Consider the following 20,383-nt stretch of genomic DNA (forward strand, 5'->3'; position numbering starts at 1 on the left):
AATTATACCTTTTACTTCGGCTGGCTAACACAATACAAATCAGGTAAGTTTAGCCCACCCTTTCCCCTATCTTTGGTCAGTTTTGAAGATAATTCTTGGTGGCTGATTTTTCCAAATTAATGAGCCAATTTCTTTATTTGCAGGTTTAAAAATTATTTGCACATATAGGGATGTAGCAAATTAGACAGTTGTGTGGAGGTAAAACATTCATCCTGATAACAGATTTTATTATCAATCTCTTTCTTGGGGATAATTAAAATCCTTTTTAACCTTGTGAAATAATGGAGAGTAATTATTATTAAAAGGTCATTAGGATTTACCCCTTCACCCAAAGAGACACACAGGTAATAAAATGTTTTTTTCAAATAATTAATTAATTAATCAATCAATCATTCTTATATGCCATATGTATAACGTAAAGTAACTTTTAGTATACCAAGACATAGAGATTAGGTCAATTATTAAATTCAAACACATATAGTACATACGTATACAGTTGAAGGCTCATGTGTGTTAGCTAAAAAAGCAGGATATTTAAAGTAAAAAAAAAAGTTTGGAGTTATACGTGACAGAGAAAGCATTTCTTATTTTTATTTTTTAAAACAAGCTTCTAAGACATTCACACTTTCTCTAGATAATACAATACTGGACACATATTGCAAAGAAACAACATAAGACACACAAAAACGAGCAGTATAGAGTATTTAAAGTCATTTCTTATTATTTAAGCACTGTACAATCCTAGGTGGTCTTGAAAAAGAATCGGCTAGAAAACAGCCTTGCTCTCGCTTTACTGTGCACGCTGGAGGCAATGATAATAAACCACCCCAACCGAAATGCAAATACCCTCCTGCTTACTTCTCTCACGACACAACCCTATGCGTTTTGTGGAGCTGGGGAGGGGAATGACCTCCCCCTCGGGTAACCCCTCTCGGTATGTGCTTAACGTGACTGAACGGAAGATTAAAATATTAGCACAGAATGCACAGGATCCTCTCGCCGGCTTTGCTGAAACATGGCGAACCACAATGACATTTCGCCGTGCGCTCACACAGAGTAATTTGGCGGCACGGAGCGCCAAGACTATTTGTTTTGGCATCCCGGGAAGTAGGGTTTACAACTGCTGTTTTTAAGTCCTTTAGACAGTCATGTGATTGTAACGTAACCCGACCGGAAAACACCGACAACCATCGCCGCCAATGCTGCGTTTAGGAGGAACAGAGCAGCTGCGAGACCAACGGACAAGTCCCCGGTAACAAACAACAACACGCCAAACTCCACAGATTGAAGCGGAGGAAAGGTACGTTTTTAAAAAAAACAAACCATGCTTTGCTTGCCGAGTTAAATGTATGTAACGCCTCTTTCTATATACTCATTTGTTTGAAGTTTGATCATTTTTAATTCGGTGACCACCCCTTCCCCCCGTGTGTGACCATATCATGAGGCACCGTTTATTTTCACTTCGCGTCCTTCTCGGCGGAGTAGACGCTTGCTAACCCTCGGTGGCGCAGCGCGGCTTTTCTAGCCGTTTGTTCGACTCCTGTAAAATGAATTGGGACGCGTTCAGTTTTTAAGAGGGCGCCGTTCGAGTTATAGCAGAGCACGCGTTAACCTGCCTAGTCGTTCACGTTTAGCTTCTCGGCTTATTTTCTGTTTGTTAGAAGAAGGAGAAAAAAAGCCCCACTACGGAAGTGGTCTCGCTCTGCGGGAGATCTGTCCGTTCCACGTGTCTGCGCTGGGGGCGGCGCTAACTTAAAATACTACTGCTCGCGCAGTTTACACACGTTCTGTTGCTATGATGCTTGATTTTATAAACTCCAGTAATAATTAGATAGCAGTACTTTAACCAGAGATACTGTAGTTAACGCTATATAACTGCCTCGCCTGTAGCTTCTTGAAAATGTTTTGTTACAAGCTTATAGTTATCCCGTTTAAATCGAATTAAAAGACAGTAGTTTTAAGAACGGTGGAAAGCAGCATATTTGTGTGGTATGTTTACACTCAAACACGAACCCGTCAGGCGAGCCCGTCTCTGCGATATATTGTCCTGTGGGTACACGACATTAGCAGAACATAACTAGCTGTGTCGCATGATTTCCAATGTTCTGTGGAAATAAGTGATCCGAAAATGGCCTTTTTTTTGTGGAATGTCATGCGTAACGCCGATCATATGACACGCAAGCGCTATATGTCTGTGTTGACCTTTCGGGCCAGGGCACAGAGAGAACAGCAAGGCCAGATCGAGTGGCCAGTGAAGCCGCATCCTTATCTCAGATTAGGTGTTACGACCTCACAAGTCAAATGCCTGATAGAGAGGAGCAGGGTTCAGTGATCAGAGGTCACATATTGACCTGTGCGTTGAGATATAATGCTTTGTTGGAAGTGAGTAGTGGCCAGAATTGCTGTATTGAAATCACATGTGGTTGCATGTTTTTTTTTTTTTAAAGCAGCTAAACAAAGTAATAATCTAAATTAAGTTGTCAGAAGTAGCTTGTAGCTGCACAGTGCCAACTATTGCATGTTTACGGTGCATGCTAACTACATGTTTCATGAAATGAAGGGAGGCGAGCGTGATTGGTTATATGTGTCGTGGAAAAAAATCCTTGACCTTTTTGCTTCTTGCATCATTGAGGTTATTTGATGTACTGTTTCATGTGAGCTCCTTGTCCAGGTGATTCAGATTTGGTGTGCTACAGGTTACAATAGGCTGTATGGACCCTGTATGTCAGTTCTGATGATGGGAATTGGAAGGGTAGGGTATACCATTATACATTTTTAAATGTATTAATACATACAGGTCTACCATGAAACTGCTCCATATTGAGAGCTATGGGTGGACTGGAAGAGTTAATGAAAATAGACCAGAGGTTTAGAATAGGCAGACCTGTGTCATCTGTTTGAGCAGAGTGACCAGAGATCAAATTCTAGGACAGAAAAAGGTGGATGCCCTGGAGCTAGAGCTATCTCCAGCCACCCCCACCCAAAAGGGCACACCCAGTCGTAGGGCGTCAGTGTGCCCTACAGCCAGGATTCAAGTTTGAGCAGCAGCCATGGGCGGTCCACAGCAATGCTGCATAACCAGTAACCTGCTGGCTGTTAATGCACTGTTAAAGGCTTTCTGAACCATCAGCTTCCCATAGTGGTGTTTATTTTATGGAGGATAAGCCTTTAACAGGTTTTTTTTGTTTGTTTTTTGTTTTGTTTTGTTTTTTAACTGTTTAAAAAACATTTAACAGTTTTTATCTTCTTTTCTGGTTTTCATTTCAGTCATGACAACAGCATAAAATAAAAAAAGAAACAGAAAAACCCTGGCCTAAATATATCTGTGCGAGAGCTCTGACCCTCACCCTCTCTGGTTTTTCCCTATATCGGCTTGTGTTCCCTCGAGAAATCTGGTCGGGGAGAGTTCCGGCTGCTTCAGTTCATGGGTCAATATGAAAACCATCCACTCCATCCAGTTTTCCCGTGCAGCGCAAACATCCTGACACACATCCAGCTATCTCAGCATGCCCTCGGCTCACCCGGATCAATGCAAGGCTCTCTTATCGTCGTCTTGGCCGTGCACAAAAATAATCGCTGTCAAATCTGCAGTGAATTTAAGAAAACTCATCTTGTAGATCCAGCTGAAATCTATTTGACTTTCATGGCACTCTTGTGTTTTAAGTATATTTAGGTTGGTGTTCCTGTTTAACTTAATAAGAATGTTGTTTTTTTTGGGGGGGGGGTTATTTGAATATATTTGTTGTGTCTACCTAGCCACTGTTTGTGTCTACTCAAAAGGCCTTCTCTGATGCTGGCTTTTTTTTTTTTTTTTTTTTTTTTTTTTGTGTTCTCGTGGTTCATTGTGGTCTGCAGTAGACAGGAAGCTGACTGTCATCTCTGCCCCCCTCTGTGTAGGTGGAAGCATGGAGCTGGCCAACCATGGTCTTATCCTCCTGCAACAGCTCAACGCACAGAGGGAGTTCGGCTTCCTGTGTGACTGCACAGTCGCCATTGGGGACGTTTTTTTTAAAGCACACAAGGCAGTGTTGGCTGCCTTCTCCAACTACTTCAGAATGTTATTTATTCACCAGGACAGGTAACCGAACACATGGCTTACCCCATTTTACATAGATTACCCCATTTTACTTAAATAGTCTTAGTTTAATAGCAGGAGTTTAATGCAAACACCACTTTATAAAACAACGCAGGGGGTGACAAATCCTGCTTCTGAAGATGTACTGCTCAGTACCTAATCTAATGCACATGACTCATATTTTGTATTAGGAGAGCCTATGATTGTTGGAGGCAGGTATGGTAAGTTAAGATTGGATCTAAGCACTACTAGTAGGTGTCTGTGAGCAGGGTTGGGCACATCTTCCCTTGAGTAGACTTCACAGCACAGACGTATGTGTGTTTTCTTCTCCAGCTAGTTTATATATGTGCATTGTCTTCTCCAGCGACTGTATGTATGTGTGTTGTTTTCTCCAGCGATTGTGTTCGTTTGAAGCCTGCAGACATCCAGCCTGATATCTTCAGCTACCTCCTCAACCTGATGTACACTGGCAAACTGGCGCCTCAGCTAATAGACCCAGCCCGGCTAGAACAGGGCGTGAAGTTCCTGCACGCCTACCCCCTCATACAGGAGGCTAGTCTAGCTAGCCAGTCAGCCTTCACTCATCCTGAGCCCAGCATTCGTCTGTCCACCTCTCTCTATGGCATTCAGATATCTGACCAGCAGGGGGCGCTGGCCAGCCGCCTCTCGGCACGGAGGCAGCCCTCGCCCGTTGAGTCAGAAAATACAGGCATGGTCGATGGGAAAAGTGCCACAACAAACACCTGTATCTTGCAGACAGGGTCCGGGTCCAGAGTTCAGCCAGAGCTGGACATGGAGGCATCGACAAGCACTGGTCAGTTTGGGCGGGAAGGGTCGGAGGCAGATATGTCAGCCCACGATACCCCTTACGCTTCAGCCAGTGGCAGCAACACCATTCTTCATGTGAAGCCCAGTATAATGAAGAGAAGCTCCTCATTCAGAAAGCACTACACCTGCCACGTCTGTGGGAGTCGCTTCAACCAGCGAGCGGCTCTGAGGGAACACCTTCTCTGGCACGCTCAGGCTGTGCCCCCTCTAGTGGTAGAGTCTGGAGGAGCGACTTCCCCCTCATTGCTCGGAGGAGCTGCCACACCTGATGCGGAGGAAGTTTTCACGGGCGTCGGGCCGGCAGCAGCCACCCCCATCATGGTGGACGTGGCCAGCGACAGTGAACAGCCTCTTTCCGGCTCACGAGTCTCCCCCCGTGCCGAGACGGCTGCCGCAGCCACGGCAGCAGCCGCGAGCTTGTACGCGGCGCAGCCCCAGGCAGACACGCCCCCCCCGTCGGACATCGCCGACATCGACAACCTGGAGGGTGCGGTCGACGTGGAGCGGGAGGTTAAGAGGAGAAAGTACGAGTGCTCCACCTGCGGACGCAAGTTCATCCAGAAGAGCCACTGGCGGGAGCACATGTACATCCACACGGGCAAGCCGTACCGCTGCAGCGCCTGCGGCAAGAGCTTCTGCCGGGCCAATCAGGCGGCGCGCCACGTCTGCCTGAGCCAGGGCGCAGACTCCGCCTACACCATGGTCGACCGACAGAGCATGGAGCTGTGCGCGGCCGACGACTCCAGCCAGATGGAGGCGCTGTTCCTCGGCTCTTCGGGAAGACCCTATAAGTGCAACGTATGCGAAATGACCTTCTCCAGCCCCAATGAAGTGATCAAGCACCTGTGCTTCAACCAGGGGGCGCTCTTGGACGGGAGTGTTTTGGGAATGGGGGTCAGTGGGTTGCATAGCGACAAACTGGCCAAAGATGAGGGTTCTGATTCGTCCAGCGGTGGCCCATTAGTATCAGCCTTCAAAACTGAGGATATCTTAGTGGAATGATTTCGTGTGTCCAATAAAATGTGGTCCCCTTTTCTCTAAATGTGTCACTTTTTTGAGGTCATCCTGATGAAGCTAATGATATTGATAAAAATTGAGTAATGTGCATGTTGGAGCCTCTTTTTCTACTGAATTTAATGCTTTTAGCATTATATGCTCTTAAAAAGCAAAAAGCAGGAAATTTAAATATCTTTATTATACCGCATATATATATCTAACATTTTTTTTAATTTGAGGGGTTAAGTCGAGCCATTCACATGTTGTAAGTTGTGGTTTAAGCTTTTCCTCTTTATAACTGCCAACAGGAAGAAGAAATGAATCGCAATAATCCCACATCTGGTGTGAATGGTAGCCTATAACTATAATGTGTCTCCATTATTGGCTGGGTGGGGTGAGCTGATCAAATTAAATTTAAGGGTTGGGGTGGGCTAATTCTCCTATACCTGCATGAATCTGTGATGGCACAAAAACCTAAAATCGCCTAAACATTTATGACTTTGAAACAATCGCCATTATGGTGCAACCCTTCTTATGTTCTTACTATTTTCATAATTTTCACTCGCCAAAGTCTGTTGTCCTTAGTGTTGTATATTTGTTGTGTTTTTTTTGTTTTTGGTAACACCCAGTGTCTTGTGTCTTGGGCAGCTATGTGGTGCTTATTTTAAGCCTTTGGAGCAGAAGTATCTACTGGATTACCTTAACATTCATAAACTGATGTAAAAAAAAAACAAAAAAACAAAACAAAACAAAAAAAAACCAGCAGCAAATATTTTAGACTTGCTTCTCTCACTATGCCATAATAAACCCAGTTCAAATCACACATTCTTCTACTGTGGTTGAAAATCTAATAGTCTCAGTCTTAGTCTCAGTTATCCTCAAAGCAGTTTTGCTTAATTGTTCAAGTGGTCTCATGAAGTCCTTTCCATTAGCAAGAATCTTCATCAACATACAATATCCTATATGAAGGTAAAGCTAGAGTTAATGATGAGGAGTGACTAGCTGGTGTATTGGTGCGACTACTTGAATGCTATTCTGTTATCTGAATGCCAATTTATTACTCATTATGTTTGATTTATGGTTTTTGTTTTGTGTGTGTGTGTTTTTGTGCCAACACACCATTGATCTATTTAATTTAGCCACTGCTTTTAACTTAACCACACAACATTTGCAGGATGTCCTTTAGTTTTCTGTTAATGACCTTTAGACATTCCTAACAACAGAGGTGCCACCATGGCTTCTCTGAACTGGCTCTAGCCCTACAACTGATGTCAATAAATGTTTACAGTTGTGCAGGTTTGTTGTTCTTAATGGCCATTCTGTTTTAACTTGTTACAAAATGCATATGTTTGTTGAAGATGCTCTGGGTGATCCTACGCATGTAAATATCTCAGCTTGAAGATTTTACTGTTGATAGCAATGACAGTCTTTATTTGCCAATCCAATGAGTTGCTTGAAAATGTTTTTAAAGCCCTTATTTTTGAGTTTGATATGAACTTTTCTAATTTTATACACAGTACTATATTTACAAAGAATATTTTATATTGCAAATGTTGTATATTGCAAAATGCATCCAGCGTAGACTATAATCGATTTTAGTGTAGCAAAAGTGTATGTACATTTGTTGTCTCTGCATATGCAGTCTTTCTATTTGATATTTTGGTCTGAGTTTAATTTTGCAACCTGTTGTTGCTTACTGTTTATTCATTGTTCAGTTAGATTGCTGGTGACATTTCGCCACTGCTGTCAAAGCACTGAAATCTTCTAGGGACCTGACTACTCTTGAAGAAACCTTCTGGAGATCTGACTACTTTTTGAAGAAATCTGAACTTAAAGCAATGAGAGGCAACAAATTGAAGTTTTCCTTCTTTGTCTGATTGTAAACCGGCAGTGGACTAAGTGCTAAAGATTGACTTGGAACATCCTTTAAATTTCACCAGTACCCAAAGACAAGCAGCTCTTCAAATAAAGTTATTTACTTTATTTGCTGGATTTGGGAACAAGAAAATGGGATAAAATAGTTTTATTTTCAGAATAGAACTGTCTGAGTTATCTTAATGTTTAAAAGTATTATTTCCTCAACAGCCTTTCACATTTTATCCCAAGAGTCAGGAACACCAGTGTGTTTTGTTTTGTTTTGTTTTCTTTTTTCCAGGTCCTGTATCTGTAGGGCATTGTGACTTTAATTACTACTGAATGGTTAATCAAAGGCTGGGATTTTAGAACAGACTCCTTATTCTCGTTCTTTTTTCTCTAATTTTCGGCTGAGATCTTTGATGTCCTTTATCTGCCCGTTTGTCACGCATGTCTTGGACTACCATGCCTTGCTTTTCATTGTTGCTGTTAAGTAACTGTTCATATGCAAGCTGTTCTATTTTGAAATCCTTTCTGAGGCAGTGAGGGAAAAGGCAAGAAGTCGTCCTCACACTCACTAACCCCAAAGCGAAGGCAAACATTTAGCAAACTGTGAGCTCCAGGTCCTCAGGAACATGAACAAATGCCTCTGGGAAAAAGAATAACTTCATTGAATTTTGATTGTGAATATTGAACAATAAAACCTTTTTCAACAAATAATAGACTAAATTACTCTGTTCTGTATTCAAGAACTATTCAATGGGGAGTGGACAAGATCGCTAAACACTGATAAATAAGAGGCCTACATTTAATTTTAAAAGCAGTATAGACATGTATTACTTGGATTAATACTAAGCATCAGTATATCTTGTAAAAGAAAGTTCATATTTACTACGTTGTAAAAGGTGCTAAATAGCTAAAGTAAAACCATAAATGATCACTCTTACTACTGTCCAGCAACACACATTTAACTACATATTTCAGTAGTGGTAGTTTATATCAGTAGTATGTAAATGTGTGTTGCAGCTTTCCCACGACACACGTTTAACTACATATATGAATGCTTTGGTACAAATCAACCTTTAAATATTTCACACACTAGCAGAATAGCAAATATTATTTACATGGTATTTCTATATCATATTTGTTGGACAGATTGACCTGCCTCCAACATCAGTCTGACTCCAAGGCGGATAACACAACTGAGCCCAGTTCCCCAGATTTTGAGGTTTTCTTTCTCTCTTACACATACAAATGCAAATAAAAATTCAAAAGAATTTAAAGGGCAAGTCAGTCAAAAATCACAAGCATGGTTTTACAACGCTAACTTTATTTGGATGAAATATAGACATAGTTCTGTATCCATACTATTAACAGCTTGGGGAATAAAAAAACAGAAAATCATGCTACATAACATTGTCTAATGCTCTCATTGGTTATTTGTTAATATTACAATATGTCTTAAGATACACAGGTATACAATTTGTACAAATGTTAAGGAGCTTCACAGTAATATATTTTTGAAAGCTGCGAAAAGGATGTTTTTTTGTGCATACAAGCCGTGACAATAGTAGCGGACCTTTCTTGGGTTTGTTAGTGTTATTTTCTGTTTTACCTGTGATTTTTCAAAAAAATAAAGCCTCTTTGCAGAGATTCCAAACATCCCTTGCATACTCTGTGCAATTTGCTGTCATCTTGTCATTGTCGTGAAAGCACACCATCATACCGTGTCAACGTGCCACTCTCGCTACTGCATCTTCCACCTCACATAGCACAGGAGAATCAACACGAACTGAACAAATGACAAGAAATAATTTGGAAAGCACTGCAGTTCACATAGACACTGCAATGTCTGCCCACCCATACACCCTCACATTCTCTTTTGGTCTAATCTTGTGGCTTCGTGGAGCAAAAGAATGGCAAGTATGGAAACAGTCATTACAAGTGAAATACAACTAAAGTGTTCAAAAAGGCAAAAGTATAATCTGAATGAATAATATTGTTAGCCTATGATACAGAGCCGAGAAACTCAAAACATGCGTGTTTTAGGACAATATCAATAAAAACCCCATGGAGTGTGAATGAAATGAATATGACTGGCTAACCACCAGATGGTGCAAATGCACTTCCTAGTCTCCGAACATCAGTGTTTTATAGTTCCCTCTGCCCAGTTGAGAAATCAGTCTTAAAGAAACCAAATAATGCAGAACATAGTTGTGGCTACAGGCTGTGAAGGCATACGATTCAGAACACACGTGTATGCATCTTACTGAATGCCACTGCACAGTGGTGCCAAAGCTAATTTAAAATCAGTAATCTGATACAATGCTCTAGAATATGTCACACGTCAAAAGTGAAATCTGTTTTACTGTCATGTTTGTGGCTGTCAGGAGGTGTATAACTACAAATATAACAGTCATGGTTAGGAAATTAGGTTTTCTAAAATGTTCAGTAGGAAATTAAAATGATTATGCATTTTAAAACAAAATGAATGTATGGACATACGTTTTACAACTGCATAAAAAAAAGCATACATAACTGAGTAAAATATATGTACCATGTTTGCAAGACACTGTTTTAGTCTTACATCTGACAAATATCAAACTTTCATAGACTTGCAACACAGAAGGTTACGGCTGGGATGTCTGAGAGAATATTTTAGTTATAAATACAATATACAACATAACAACCCTCCTGCTCTGAAACAACTCTCTTTCGCCAACACACATTTACAGACGCATACGTACACACACAAAGCATTCACACATATTCTCTCCACCCAACAGCAGCTTTCCACAGAACAGCAATGGCTCGGCAAGAATAAAACATCACGTTTTAACATTTTGTTCATCACAAAAAATTACAAGCGAGATGAGCAGCATCTGAGCCCACGTGGCAAAGAGGTCCGCATGTAAACCTCAGTGAGGGCAAGGAACTGACACATCTTGGCGACTGAACAGTTACTGTGGAGTGATGGACAGATTTGTGAAAAGAGGAATGGATGGATGAATGGAGAAAGTAAAGAGGGTGACTTCTAGCCTCCTGCTCTGCTGAGGGGACAGAGGTTCTCACTTTGTGTCCTCCACAGTAGCTTCAGGGTTCCTGCTTTTCGGAATACTGTGATCCTCACGTGACCACCTCACACATGTGGTCTCTAAGTCAGGACAGAGGGAGAACAATAATGAGATATAAAGCAGTATATGAAGCACCAACATGCTGGAGCCAAGTTCATTCATTTTAATAAAAACAATTTTATGCAATATCACTATCCGGTCTAAATGTTTAAGCTATTGTTTACATGTTTATTTGTCTACCTTAGAAAATAAAAGGCATCACTAAGCACTTTCAATATAGGCGTGGTAGTGCAATATGTGGGGTAGTACTGGAATGGTTATTTTTATTTGTGGAGGGATGATACAGTGCTGATGCAAGCATTCAGAACAGAAATATACTATCCTCTCTCGTAGCTAACACTCTCCTACTTTACTGTATCAATCAGTCCATAGCGGCATAACATTTGTCTAACTCTTATTGATTTTCTTTTCACTCCCCCCCTCTACATACCCCTCTTCATTACATCTGCCTTTCTCTTGGTCTCTCCCCCCCACCCCGCAAACCAACCCTGCCTTTACTGTGTTTATGACTCAGCAAGAATGACTACAGCAAAGCAAGAGTGGGGGAGGAGTGTGTGGCGAGAGAGAAAGAGGGAAAATCCTGCACCAAACCCCTGCTGCGTTGCTACATTTCCTCTGCCTCTGTTCCACTGCAGTGCTGCATTAGCACTCATCAAAAATGTAACAGACACACCCATCTCTCCTCTACTTTGTCCTCCATTCTCCATCCTCTCTGGAGAGCAGACATTCTCCATCTCCTTCTCTATCCCCCTTTATCATGTTTAGCCCTTTGGGCCTTTACCAAACTGCATTTTATTTTCACGAATGCATTTATTAAGACATGGTCAATCTACAGACAACTGTTACTATTAGAAGACTAGCTCTTCTTTTCTCCTGACACCAAATACCACAAGTGTACCTCATCAATTCAATGATTTCCTTAGACATGGTTCCTTGACTACATACGGAAAGCTTTGATGAAGGCAAGAGAAAAGGAGGGTGTGTTTTTGGGGAAGGGGGAATTATAATCAGTCTTTCAGCACAAGCTCATCTCTCCTTCACACGGCTTCACTGTCAGAGGCAGCCTACAAAGTGAAGGGGCAGCCTGCGACATTCTTGCTTTGATATTGAAGGTCCCTTTGGTTACTTGTACCTTGAACAAAAGCTTTTTCATTTCACAAGCCGACAAACCCACCGGTAATAAAACTAAAGTCCACTGAAGTTTTTAAAAAAAGGAACCATGAGAAAATGCAATAGTCTGACTAAAGAATTCAGGATATCCAAGGTTTTTGCTTTTCACCTTTGATGAAAAAGATGTCCCCTTGAGAAATATCCTGCCATGAGTGCTCCTGGGTTCATGTAATCATGTGAAACATCTATACAGTAATTTTCTTTTTACTTTAAATGTAAACTTTTCACATTTTTGTTTAATTGTGGAACTCATAGTAGATGAAAGACATCATAGAGATATGCAGGATGTAGCTGTAATAAACAAGTTAAGGTAAAATACTCACTGGCTCATGAAACTGTTGCAGTCTCTGTGGAGATATGGTCCATCTCCTCTTTAATGGCATTCTCCTCAACAGCCACTTTTGCCTCACTGGCTTCAGCATCTGCATGTTGACAGAGGGCATCTCCGTGCCCCTCCTGGCCTTTCATGTCCTGTGTTGAAATATCCTTTTGAGCTCCATCCAAGACCATTTGAGGTCTATCTTCCAATGGTTCCTGGTTTTCACATCTGTCTTCTTTCATAGTTGCTTCAGTGTCTTTGACTGGCTCATCACTGGCATCCAATACATGTATCATTCCAGCATTTATTTCCATCGTTGTCTTAGTCTTTATGTCTTGAACCTGCTGGCACTGCTCTTCTAGGACCTGTTCTTCCATTCTGCTCACAACAATGGCCACTTCCCTTGTTTCATAACTCTCCTTTGATGTTGAAGCCTCTGAAGCTGGTGTGTCTGTAGATACCTTCTGGATTTCAGTTTCTACATCCTTTAGCTCTTTGTCAACTCCACGTTTTCTGTCTTCAAGGTCTGTGCTCTTACCAACTGTTTTCTCATCTTCCACAATCTTTTCAACTTCTCCCAACTTTATTTCTTGCATTATTACATCTGTACCTTCTTGCCTGGCATCTGTAGAAACTGTAGGAACCTCCTCCTCCTGAGCTTTTATTTCAACTCTGCCATCAAGGGGCTTATCAGTGATGGATTCTGTTGGGGGTTTTTCTTTTTGGACTTTTATATCTGCTGTAGGTTTTTCCACTTGGACTGATGAATCAACTGCATATTTTTCTTCATGGACTGGTACATCTTCTGAAGCTTTCTCATCTGGGACTGCTATTTGAGCTGCTGGTACATCTGTTACAAGTTTATCCGCTTCAGCTGAAATGGCTGTTGTGATTTTTTCCTCAGTCTTTTCAAAAGCCGATGGAACCTCTTCAGTTTTTGTTGTTTCTTCTGCCACTGTGGTACCGTTCTTCACCCCCACAGGTGTCTCTCCAGGTAATTGTTTTATATTCAAGTCACCAAGGTTCTCAACTACATTTTGAATGACTTCCTGGACAATGACAGTGCTCTGTTCCTGAATCACTTCTTGTTCTTCTTTCACATGCATTGTATGTGAAAGTTTGACCTCTTCCTCAACCTTTTCACACCTTTCCTCAACAACAGCACTAATGTTTGATGATGCACCTTCCACATGCCCCTCAACCAGAACATTTGCTGAGACCATCTCTTTCACAGTATCCTGAATTTTAAGGTCACTTGTTGTGACAAGGGCTGGAACATCCTTTTTAGTACTCTCATCTTTCAGCTCTCCTTCTGTTTTAGAGTCTGGGCTAACAAATATAATCTCTTCTGTCACTGCAGATTCCTCTCCTGAGGCTGCAACAGGAGTGTTATCTTCCTTAAACATAGCTGGCCCAGTCACAGGTTCATCTGCTAACACGGTTGTTCTTTCTTCTAATGGTGCCATTGCTACTGCCTCTGCCGATGCTACCACAACACTAGTGACCGAGTCCTTAACATCCTTTAGCTTGTCCACTTTCTCACCTTCAGACACAGTTGTTTCGGTGACTTGCACAGTGTGTGCACAAACCGATTCTTCTACAGTTGGTTCAACTGGACCCTCTGCCTCCACTTTTAGAGTTTTTACTGACAATACTGGTTCTTCAAGAATCTCTGCCTCCTGTTGAATGGCACTAACCACAGCCACTTTAACTGCTGTTGCTTGCTGGAACTCATCTACAGTCTCAGTCTTTGATGTCTCTTTCATTGCCTCTGCCTGTGCAGTCATCTCCACAGCATTTTCTACAGACACTTGAGTCTCTTCTTTGTACTCCGTCTGAACTTCATTTACCCGTACCTCAAAAACAGTGTCCTGCGTCACTCCAGCTTCCTCAGGTTTTAGGGTCTGCTCTTTGACAGTTATTTCCATGGACCCTGCTTTGCCAACAGCTGTGACAGATTCCACTGAAGCCTTCAAAGGACTCTCCTCTTCCACACCTTTGATTTCACTTGTTTTAAGGCCAGTGGAAAGGGCTGTGGCCTCACTTTTCTCACAAACAACCAACACCACGTTTTCATCCTCGACTGCCGACTGGACTGGGAGTATGCAACTAGAGGCAGGAATCATTTTTTTCAGTTCCTCAGTTACTGTGACAGCCATGGCACTTGATGTAACACTGACGGTTTCCACAGCTTCCTGTAGAATAATTTCATCCTTCTGCAGCACATCTCCTGGAACTGGTGTGGTTTCACCAGATGTAACAGGTGATGCTGTGACACGTGACATAGCAGAGACCATTTCAGTTTCTTCTACTGGCTCAAGGGCAGTAACAGCTTCAGATGTGAAATCTACAATGTCTTCTGCAATGGTGTTGTCAGTTGATTTAGGTGTAGCAGCTGTATCTCCTTCTTCAGGTATATCGCTTAACTGCTTTCCCCGTGCTTCGTCTTCAATATCCTCCACAGTAGCTGAGATCCAAGATGGTGATCGATCTTCTGCTGAAATCTTTGCAGGAGTGACTGGTGCGACGTCTGTCTTTGTCTCATCTATCTTGACTTCATCAGCCACAGCCTTTTCTGGTTGTTCGTTATCATATTCTGACAGGGGCACCACAGCTGGGGTGTCAGAGTCTTCCTCTGCAGATCCAATGTCAGAAGACACTTGCCCTTGTTTGGCAGACTTCTTCTTTCTTCTGGGGATTAGTTTTCTGAGAGAAAAGGAAGACTCCTCTTTGGGCATTTCACTGTCAGACATTGCCTGCTCTGGGGCTGAGGCTTCATCAGATTTCTCCTCTGCTTTGGGTTTCTTTCGATGAGTTACCAGCCTTTTGAAGGATTCCCATGTAGAGACAAGCTCTCCCTCTGGCTCTGAAGATGAGGCCACATTTTCACGTTCTGCCTCTTGGGAGCTTGTGAGAGGAGACTCTGCAGTCTTAGGCTGTTCTTCTCCAGACTGTTGCACTTCTTCGTCAATTTTAGTTTCTTCATCATCAGAATCCAAGGTCTTTCTGGCCCTCTTTTTGGCTGAACCAACACAAATAAGGGCCTCCCAAGAAACAGAAGTGTCCATCTTCCTCTTTGGCTCCTCTGTGCTTTGTTCAGCCTTCTCAGCTTTTGTCTCAGTTTTGGATTCAATCTGTGATTCCTCCTTAGGTTCCTCATTTACTTCATCACTTGGTTTCATCTCCTCAGGTTTGTCATCAAGTACAGCACTCTCTGTTGAGGACAAGGTGGCAGATTTGGGCTTGTCACCAGATGTCTCATCTTCACTCTCCGATGATCTTTTGACATGTTTCTTTGGAGTGACTAATTTTTTGAAAGATGCCCAAGGAAGGATACCATCTTTCTTCTTCTCACTGTCAGAAGTAGCTGCCTCACCTGCATCAGCAGCCTCAGATTGAGGGGTCTCTTCTACAACATGCTCACCTGATTCTTCTGATGATGAAGGACTGCTGTCAGGTTTCTGAGATTCAGCTGGCTCGGTGGATGGCTGGATCTGCTCAGCCGCTTGTTCACCAGATTCTGGAACTTTCACCTCTGCTTCTTTTTTGCCCTTTTGTTTCTTGGACAACTTCTTCAATCCTGCTCCTGTGAACAGCTTCTTCAGTGGGCTTCCCTGAGCTTTGACTTTTTCTTGAGTTGAAAGAACTTCTGCTTCAGTGGTTGCCTCAGCAGGGGATTTCTCAGGACTTTGTTGCTCCTCTGTAGAGTCACTTGGTTTGTCACAAACAGGTATGGGATCATCAGCAGGTTTCGCTTCCTCACCAGCTCCAGCAATAAGGGTGTCTGCATCTTCACAAGTTGTAGTTTGAGCAACAGGTTCAGCCTCTGGTGGTGCTTCAGTCTCATTTGCTGCTGTGGCCTGCACCTTTGGCTCCTCCTCTTTTGGTTCCTCAGTGTTAGAAGGAGCTTCTTCAGGGCTTCCTTCATCCTTAACCTCATCTGGAGCTTCTACTTTATCCACCTGTTTATCAGCTGCCACCTCCTCTATATCATCTTTAACTTGTTCCTTTTCTGCTGCCACCTCTCCTGGTTTCTCATCAGTCTCCTTTATGTCTTCCTCAACAGACTTCTCCTTCATTGGTTCTTCCTCTTTGGGCTTTTTGAAGCTTGTCTTTTTCCGCAGGTTGGAGAAAATTCCCTGGGTAAAGAACCTTTTGAAAGAGGACTGCATCTCTTGAGAACCTGGGCTTGTGGGAGATTCGGCTTGCACCTCTGATTCTTTCTCCGGAGCTGTTGTCATGTCTTCAGCCGGCTGCTCAGTGTGTGTCTGTTCTGGTGCTGCGGCACCATCTGTCGTGGTCTCAGCTGGAGCATCAGTTTGAGGGAGATCTGTTGCTGCTTCTGCATCAGCAGTGTCTTTAATGGTGACCTCTTCTTCTGTCTGTGGTGCAACCGATATATTTTCTTCCTCAGATTTTACTTCCACTGTTTCCTCTTTGCTTTCCACAGCAACAGCCTCTGAAGCACCATCCTCCGTTTCCTTCACTGTCAGCAGCTGCACTGGCTCCGTTTTTTCATTCTTGTCCTTCTTCAGTGTGAACTTGAAGCCAACAAAGCGGAAAATCTTCTTGAAGCCCACCTCATTGGCCTCGTTTGGCTTCTCCTCCACCACCGTCTCCTCTATGGCTGTGGTTTTATCTGCTTTAACACATTCACTCTCTTCCTGCTCTCCATTAACCTGAGGGGAGACCTCATCCTGGAGCACCTCGATTGTCTCAGGACTGTCTTCTTTCTGGGGTGTGGCATCAGTCTGGCCTACTGAAAAGAAGAAAAAAATAATCAGCCATGAACACAATGTTTAATGATGACCAGATCAATTATATCAGATCAGTGTGCAACTTACTAAATATCTACCACCATCTAATTTCTACAAAACAATCATTACCCATCATTACCAAGAAATGTTAATACATACAAAATAAATTCAAGGGATGAGAGTAAAAATAATTAACATCCACTCTTCTGGCTAATCTTAGTTAACCCTAAAATGAATCAATGACCAGTGGCAGACTAATAAAAGTAATATACATGATTCACTGATATAATTCATTCAAGATGCAAGTCTGAAACGTCTGCAGGAAATCAATGGAACAGAGTTGCATAAATGTCTAAAACACTTTCACCCCTTGAACAGATTTCATTTGATGGCAATCTGATCATGGCTTTACGTTTGCTGATATTTTCTCTGAGTGCAAGCCAAGAGCACAGACTGTGGAATGATGACACAATTCAACAAAGCCTTAGGGGATATTTCTGAGTTGTATGTTTCACAGTTACATAACTGCTGCCAAAAATCTGGACAATAGAATTGACCTAATGTGGCAGAAATCAGCGCATAAAAGAAAAGTTACAATCTTTTTGTAATCTTGGCTTTTAGTCTCAAACAGGCTGAGTAAGCACATGTCCACATGTTAACATGTGAGAAAAACAGTAACACACACACACACAAATTCTTGTATCTATGTTTTGACAGGAGTGGGTCAGATATAGGGTGGTGTATAAGGTGGAGAGGCAGAGTTCAATTCACAGGCGTAGCTTCCTGTCATCCACCCTTACGTTGAGGGAATGCTCACATCTGCCTGTTTGCTCTTGCTCTGAGGTCCATAAATCTAAAAACCCCTAATTTAAACACAAGAATATTACATTACTGGATTGATTACTGACCAACAGACACTCACATATATTTTCACTTTCATTCATACAAGTGAACAAAACACACACACACACACACACACACACACACACACACACACACACACACACACACACACACACACACACACACACACACACACACACACACACACACACACACACACCCACCCCTATATACCGATATATTGAAAAATTTCCAATTCATGTTGCTATATTAAAAGGACTTCACCCCTCATCAGACATTACTAGAATATCATGATTGTTCTATAATTTCTCAGAGATAACAAGAGATTAGAAATACTCCCAATACACAATAGCAAGAACTAAGCCTTTCTTTCACTTTAATTTCATGTTTTAAATAAGGTAGATTTTGGGCAGTTCCAGCAAACCTATAGCTACACAACTGAATATATTGAGAAATTTGAAAAACAAAAGAGCTGTAGCTACTCAGAAATACCCAACTACGACTACTACTTCAAGTGATTTGGGAGATGACATTCTACATTCCCCCCTTATTTAGCAACCCATCCCCCAGGGAGAAAAAAACCTTTAACTTCAATTAGGAACGACTGCATTGTTTTGCCCCCAGTTCACACAATGGAACCCTGGCTTCTCCCAGCTAGGCTAAAATGTATGGGGGGCCCATACCATTGTCCATCCCAAAACTTAAATAACCATGACGAGAGGCCTGGATACGTCACTAAGAGAAAGCACAATATGGGAGGCTGACAATAAGACTGATACGACTTCCACAACTTTACTGTGCTGACGTTTGCAAAGACCAAGGAGCGGTGTGAGGGCCATTACAATATATATAAGGAGCAACACAGTTTTCATTTACATGTGTGTGTGCGCGTGAGAGAGATGGGTGGGATTAGGACTCTCACATAGTTGTTATTGTCAGAGCAGTTGTTACACCGCCATGCCGTCTATGCCAATGTTAGTCAAACAGTTGCAGTAGAGGCGGGGCTTCAAAGCTTCAAAGATAAGTGGAAACACATCCAACTTTACGCAAACAGGTGGTTCTTCAGTGCTGGTGGATAAAGTAAAGCCATTTGGAGCATTAGCTAAGCATCTAAACAACCACAAAGCTCTGACCAGCTTAGATCTGTAAATGAACAACACTTTTGCTGCATCCACCAGGAAGACCGTCACATACCGTCGTGGTTGTTAAATAGAATATACCTTTGAATCAGAAAATGAGGTCAACTTATGCATCAAGATCGAAAGGCTAACCCACACATGCACACACGTGGTCATGTTAACAATTCAATCTCTCCGATGTCCTTCGCAGCTGGAGACAGAGAAGCAATATGTATGTATGAGAGAGAAAGAGGCACAAAATGTGTCAAGAGGTTTCTCCAGCCACTCCCCATCATACATCTTCGGCTGTCTCTAAAGTGTGACCAAGTAATCTGATCCCCTCTCTGTTTATGGCAGCTTGTAGAGTATATGGAGGGTGGAGGAGGTTGTGGGGAGGGGGGTGTTATGTTATCTGAACTATAGGTGGTATAGGTTGGGGGGGCATTATAGCATGCGCTCTACCCCCCCCCGCCCCGGCCCATTTGTTTGTCATGTTTTGCAAACAGATGCATGTAACTGTGGTCTATTAATTAGAGGAGTGGGTGTTTGAAGAGCACACAGCTTAAGGCCTAATGGCACTTTGCAAATAGTACAGTTTATCTGTATACCTCCAAGCCAACCCTTCAACCTCCCCCCCACCCAGACTCAACGACTGTACCCCAGTCCATGAAATGACTACACCCCATCTTACCAAAGTTCTGAACCCCATCCTCCTCCCAGAGCAAGAGGTGTGGCACCAGATACAAACTAACCAATAAAAGAAGTATGGAGTAAATCAAAATGCATTCAACGATGCTGCCAAAAAAAGTTGTCAACAAACTTGTTATATTTTGGATAGGGAATGACAGAGACTAAAATTAAACACATATACAGAAGATATAAACAGTTACTATTTGTGACTGGTCAGCAATTGAAATGCTGAGATTCATGTTAAAAGTTTGAGTCCTTTAATGTCTCTGGACACATGGTCAGACACACACAACCTATTCACGCGGTTTCTAGTCATTTACAACAGATAATCAATTCCATTTCCTTATAACACACACTGGCACTTTTCAGAGGACCCCTGGTTAAGATGTGAGGGCTCAAAGACTAATTAAAATTCCAAACAACAGACATGCAAGACCCACCAGCTCTTTTGAAGTCCAGGTATAGTGCGCATTTTCATCAGGCTGTAATCGAAGATGTGTGTGATCATGCTACATATATTCAGCATAAGGTTAGAAACATTGCTCCAAGTGGATTTTTCTGTCTTTTCTGGAGCTGAT

The 20,383-nt window shown here is 42.3% G+C and overlaps 2 protein-coding genes across 6 annotated transcripts in view; one reads left to right on the top strand and one right to left on the bottom strand.

Moving 5' to 3' along the window:
- Positions 1-616: 616 nt before the first annotated feature.
- Positions 617-7,807, top strand: zbtb2b (zinc finger and BTB domain containing 2b). Its single transcript, XM_026999537.2, has 3 exons — positions 617-1,300; positions 3,898-4,078; positions 4,471-7,807. Exons 2-3 carry the CDS (start codon positions 3,906-3,908, stop codon positions 5,903-5,905), a joined length of 1,608 nt encoding a protein of 535 aa, XP_026855338.2. The 5' UTR covers positions 617-1,300; positions 3,898-3,905; the 3' UTR covers positions 5,906-7,807.
- A 1,256-nt stretch (positions 7,808-9,063) lies between these two features.
- Positions 9,064-20,383, bottom strand: part of akap12b (A kinase (PRKA) anchor protein 12b) — a 42,641-nt gene continuing 31,321 nt past the window's right edge. For 3 of the 5 annotated variants that reach the window (XM_026998363.2, XM_026998346.2, XM_026998371.2), the window contains 2 exons: positions 12,381-17,135; positions 9,064-10,907 (listed from right to left, as the gene is read on the bottom strand). In XM_026998363.2, coding sequence (XP_026854164.2) covers positions 12,385-17,135 — 4,751 coding nt within the window. In that variant the 3' untranslated portion in view covers positions 9,064-10,907; positions 12,381-12,384. The remainder of the gene's footprint in view (positions 10,908-12,380; positions 17,136-20,383) is intronic. The other 2 variants (XM_026998354.2, XM_026998378.2) reach the window with 1 other exon arrangement.

Source organism: Electrophorus electricus, chromosome 3 (assembly GCF_013358815.1).
Source record: "Electrophorus electricus isolate fEleEle1 chromosome 3, fEleEle1.pri, whole genome shotgun sequence".
NCBI classification, from domain to species: domain Eukaryota; kingdom Metazoa; phylum Chordata; class Actinopteri; order Gymnotiformes; family Gymnotidae; genus Electrophorus; species Electrophorus electricus.

What these genes read in the sequence shown, in the direction of transcription:
- zbtb2b (XM_026999537.2), top strand. Translation starts at nt 3,906, where the DNA reads ATGGAGCTGGCCAACCATGGTCTTATCCTCCTGCAACAGCTCAACGCA. An exon ending in TTATTTATTCACCAGGACAG is followed by an intron (nt 4,079 to 4,470) that starts GTAACCGAACAC and finishes TGTTTTCTCCAG; the next exon opens with CGATTGTGTTCGTTTGAAGC.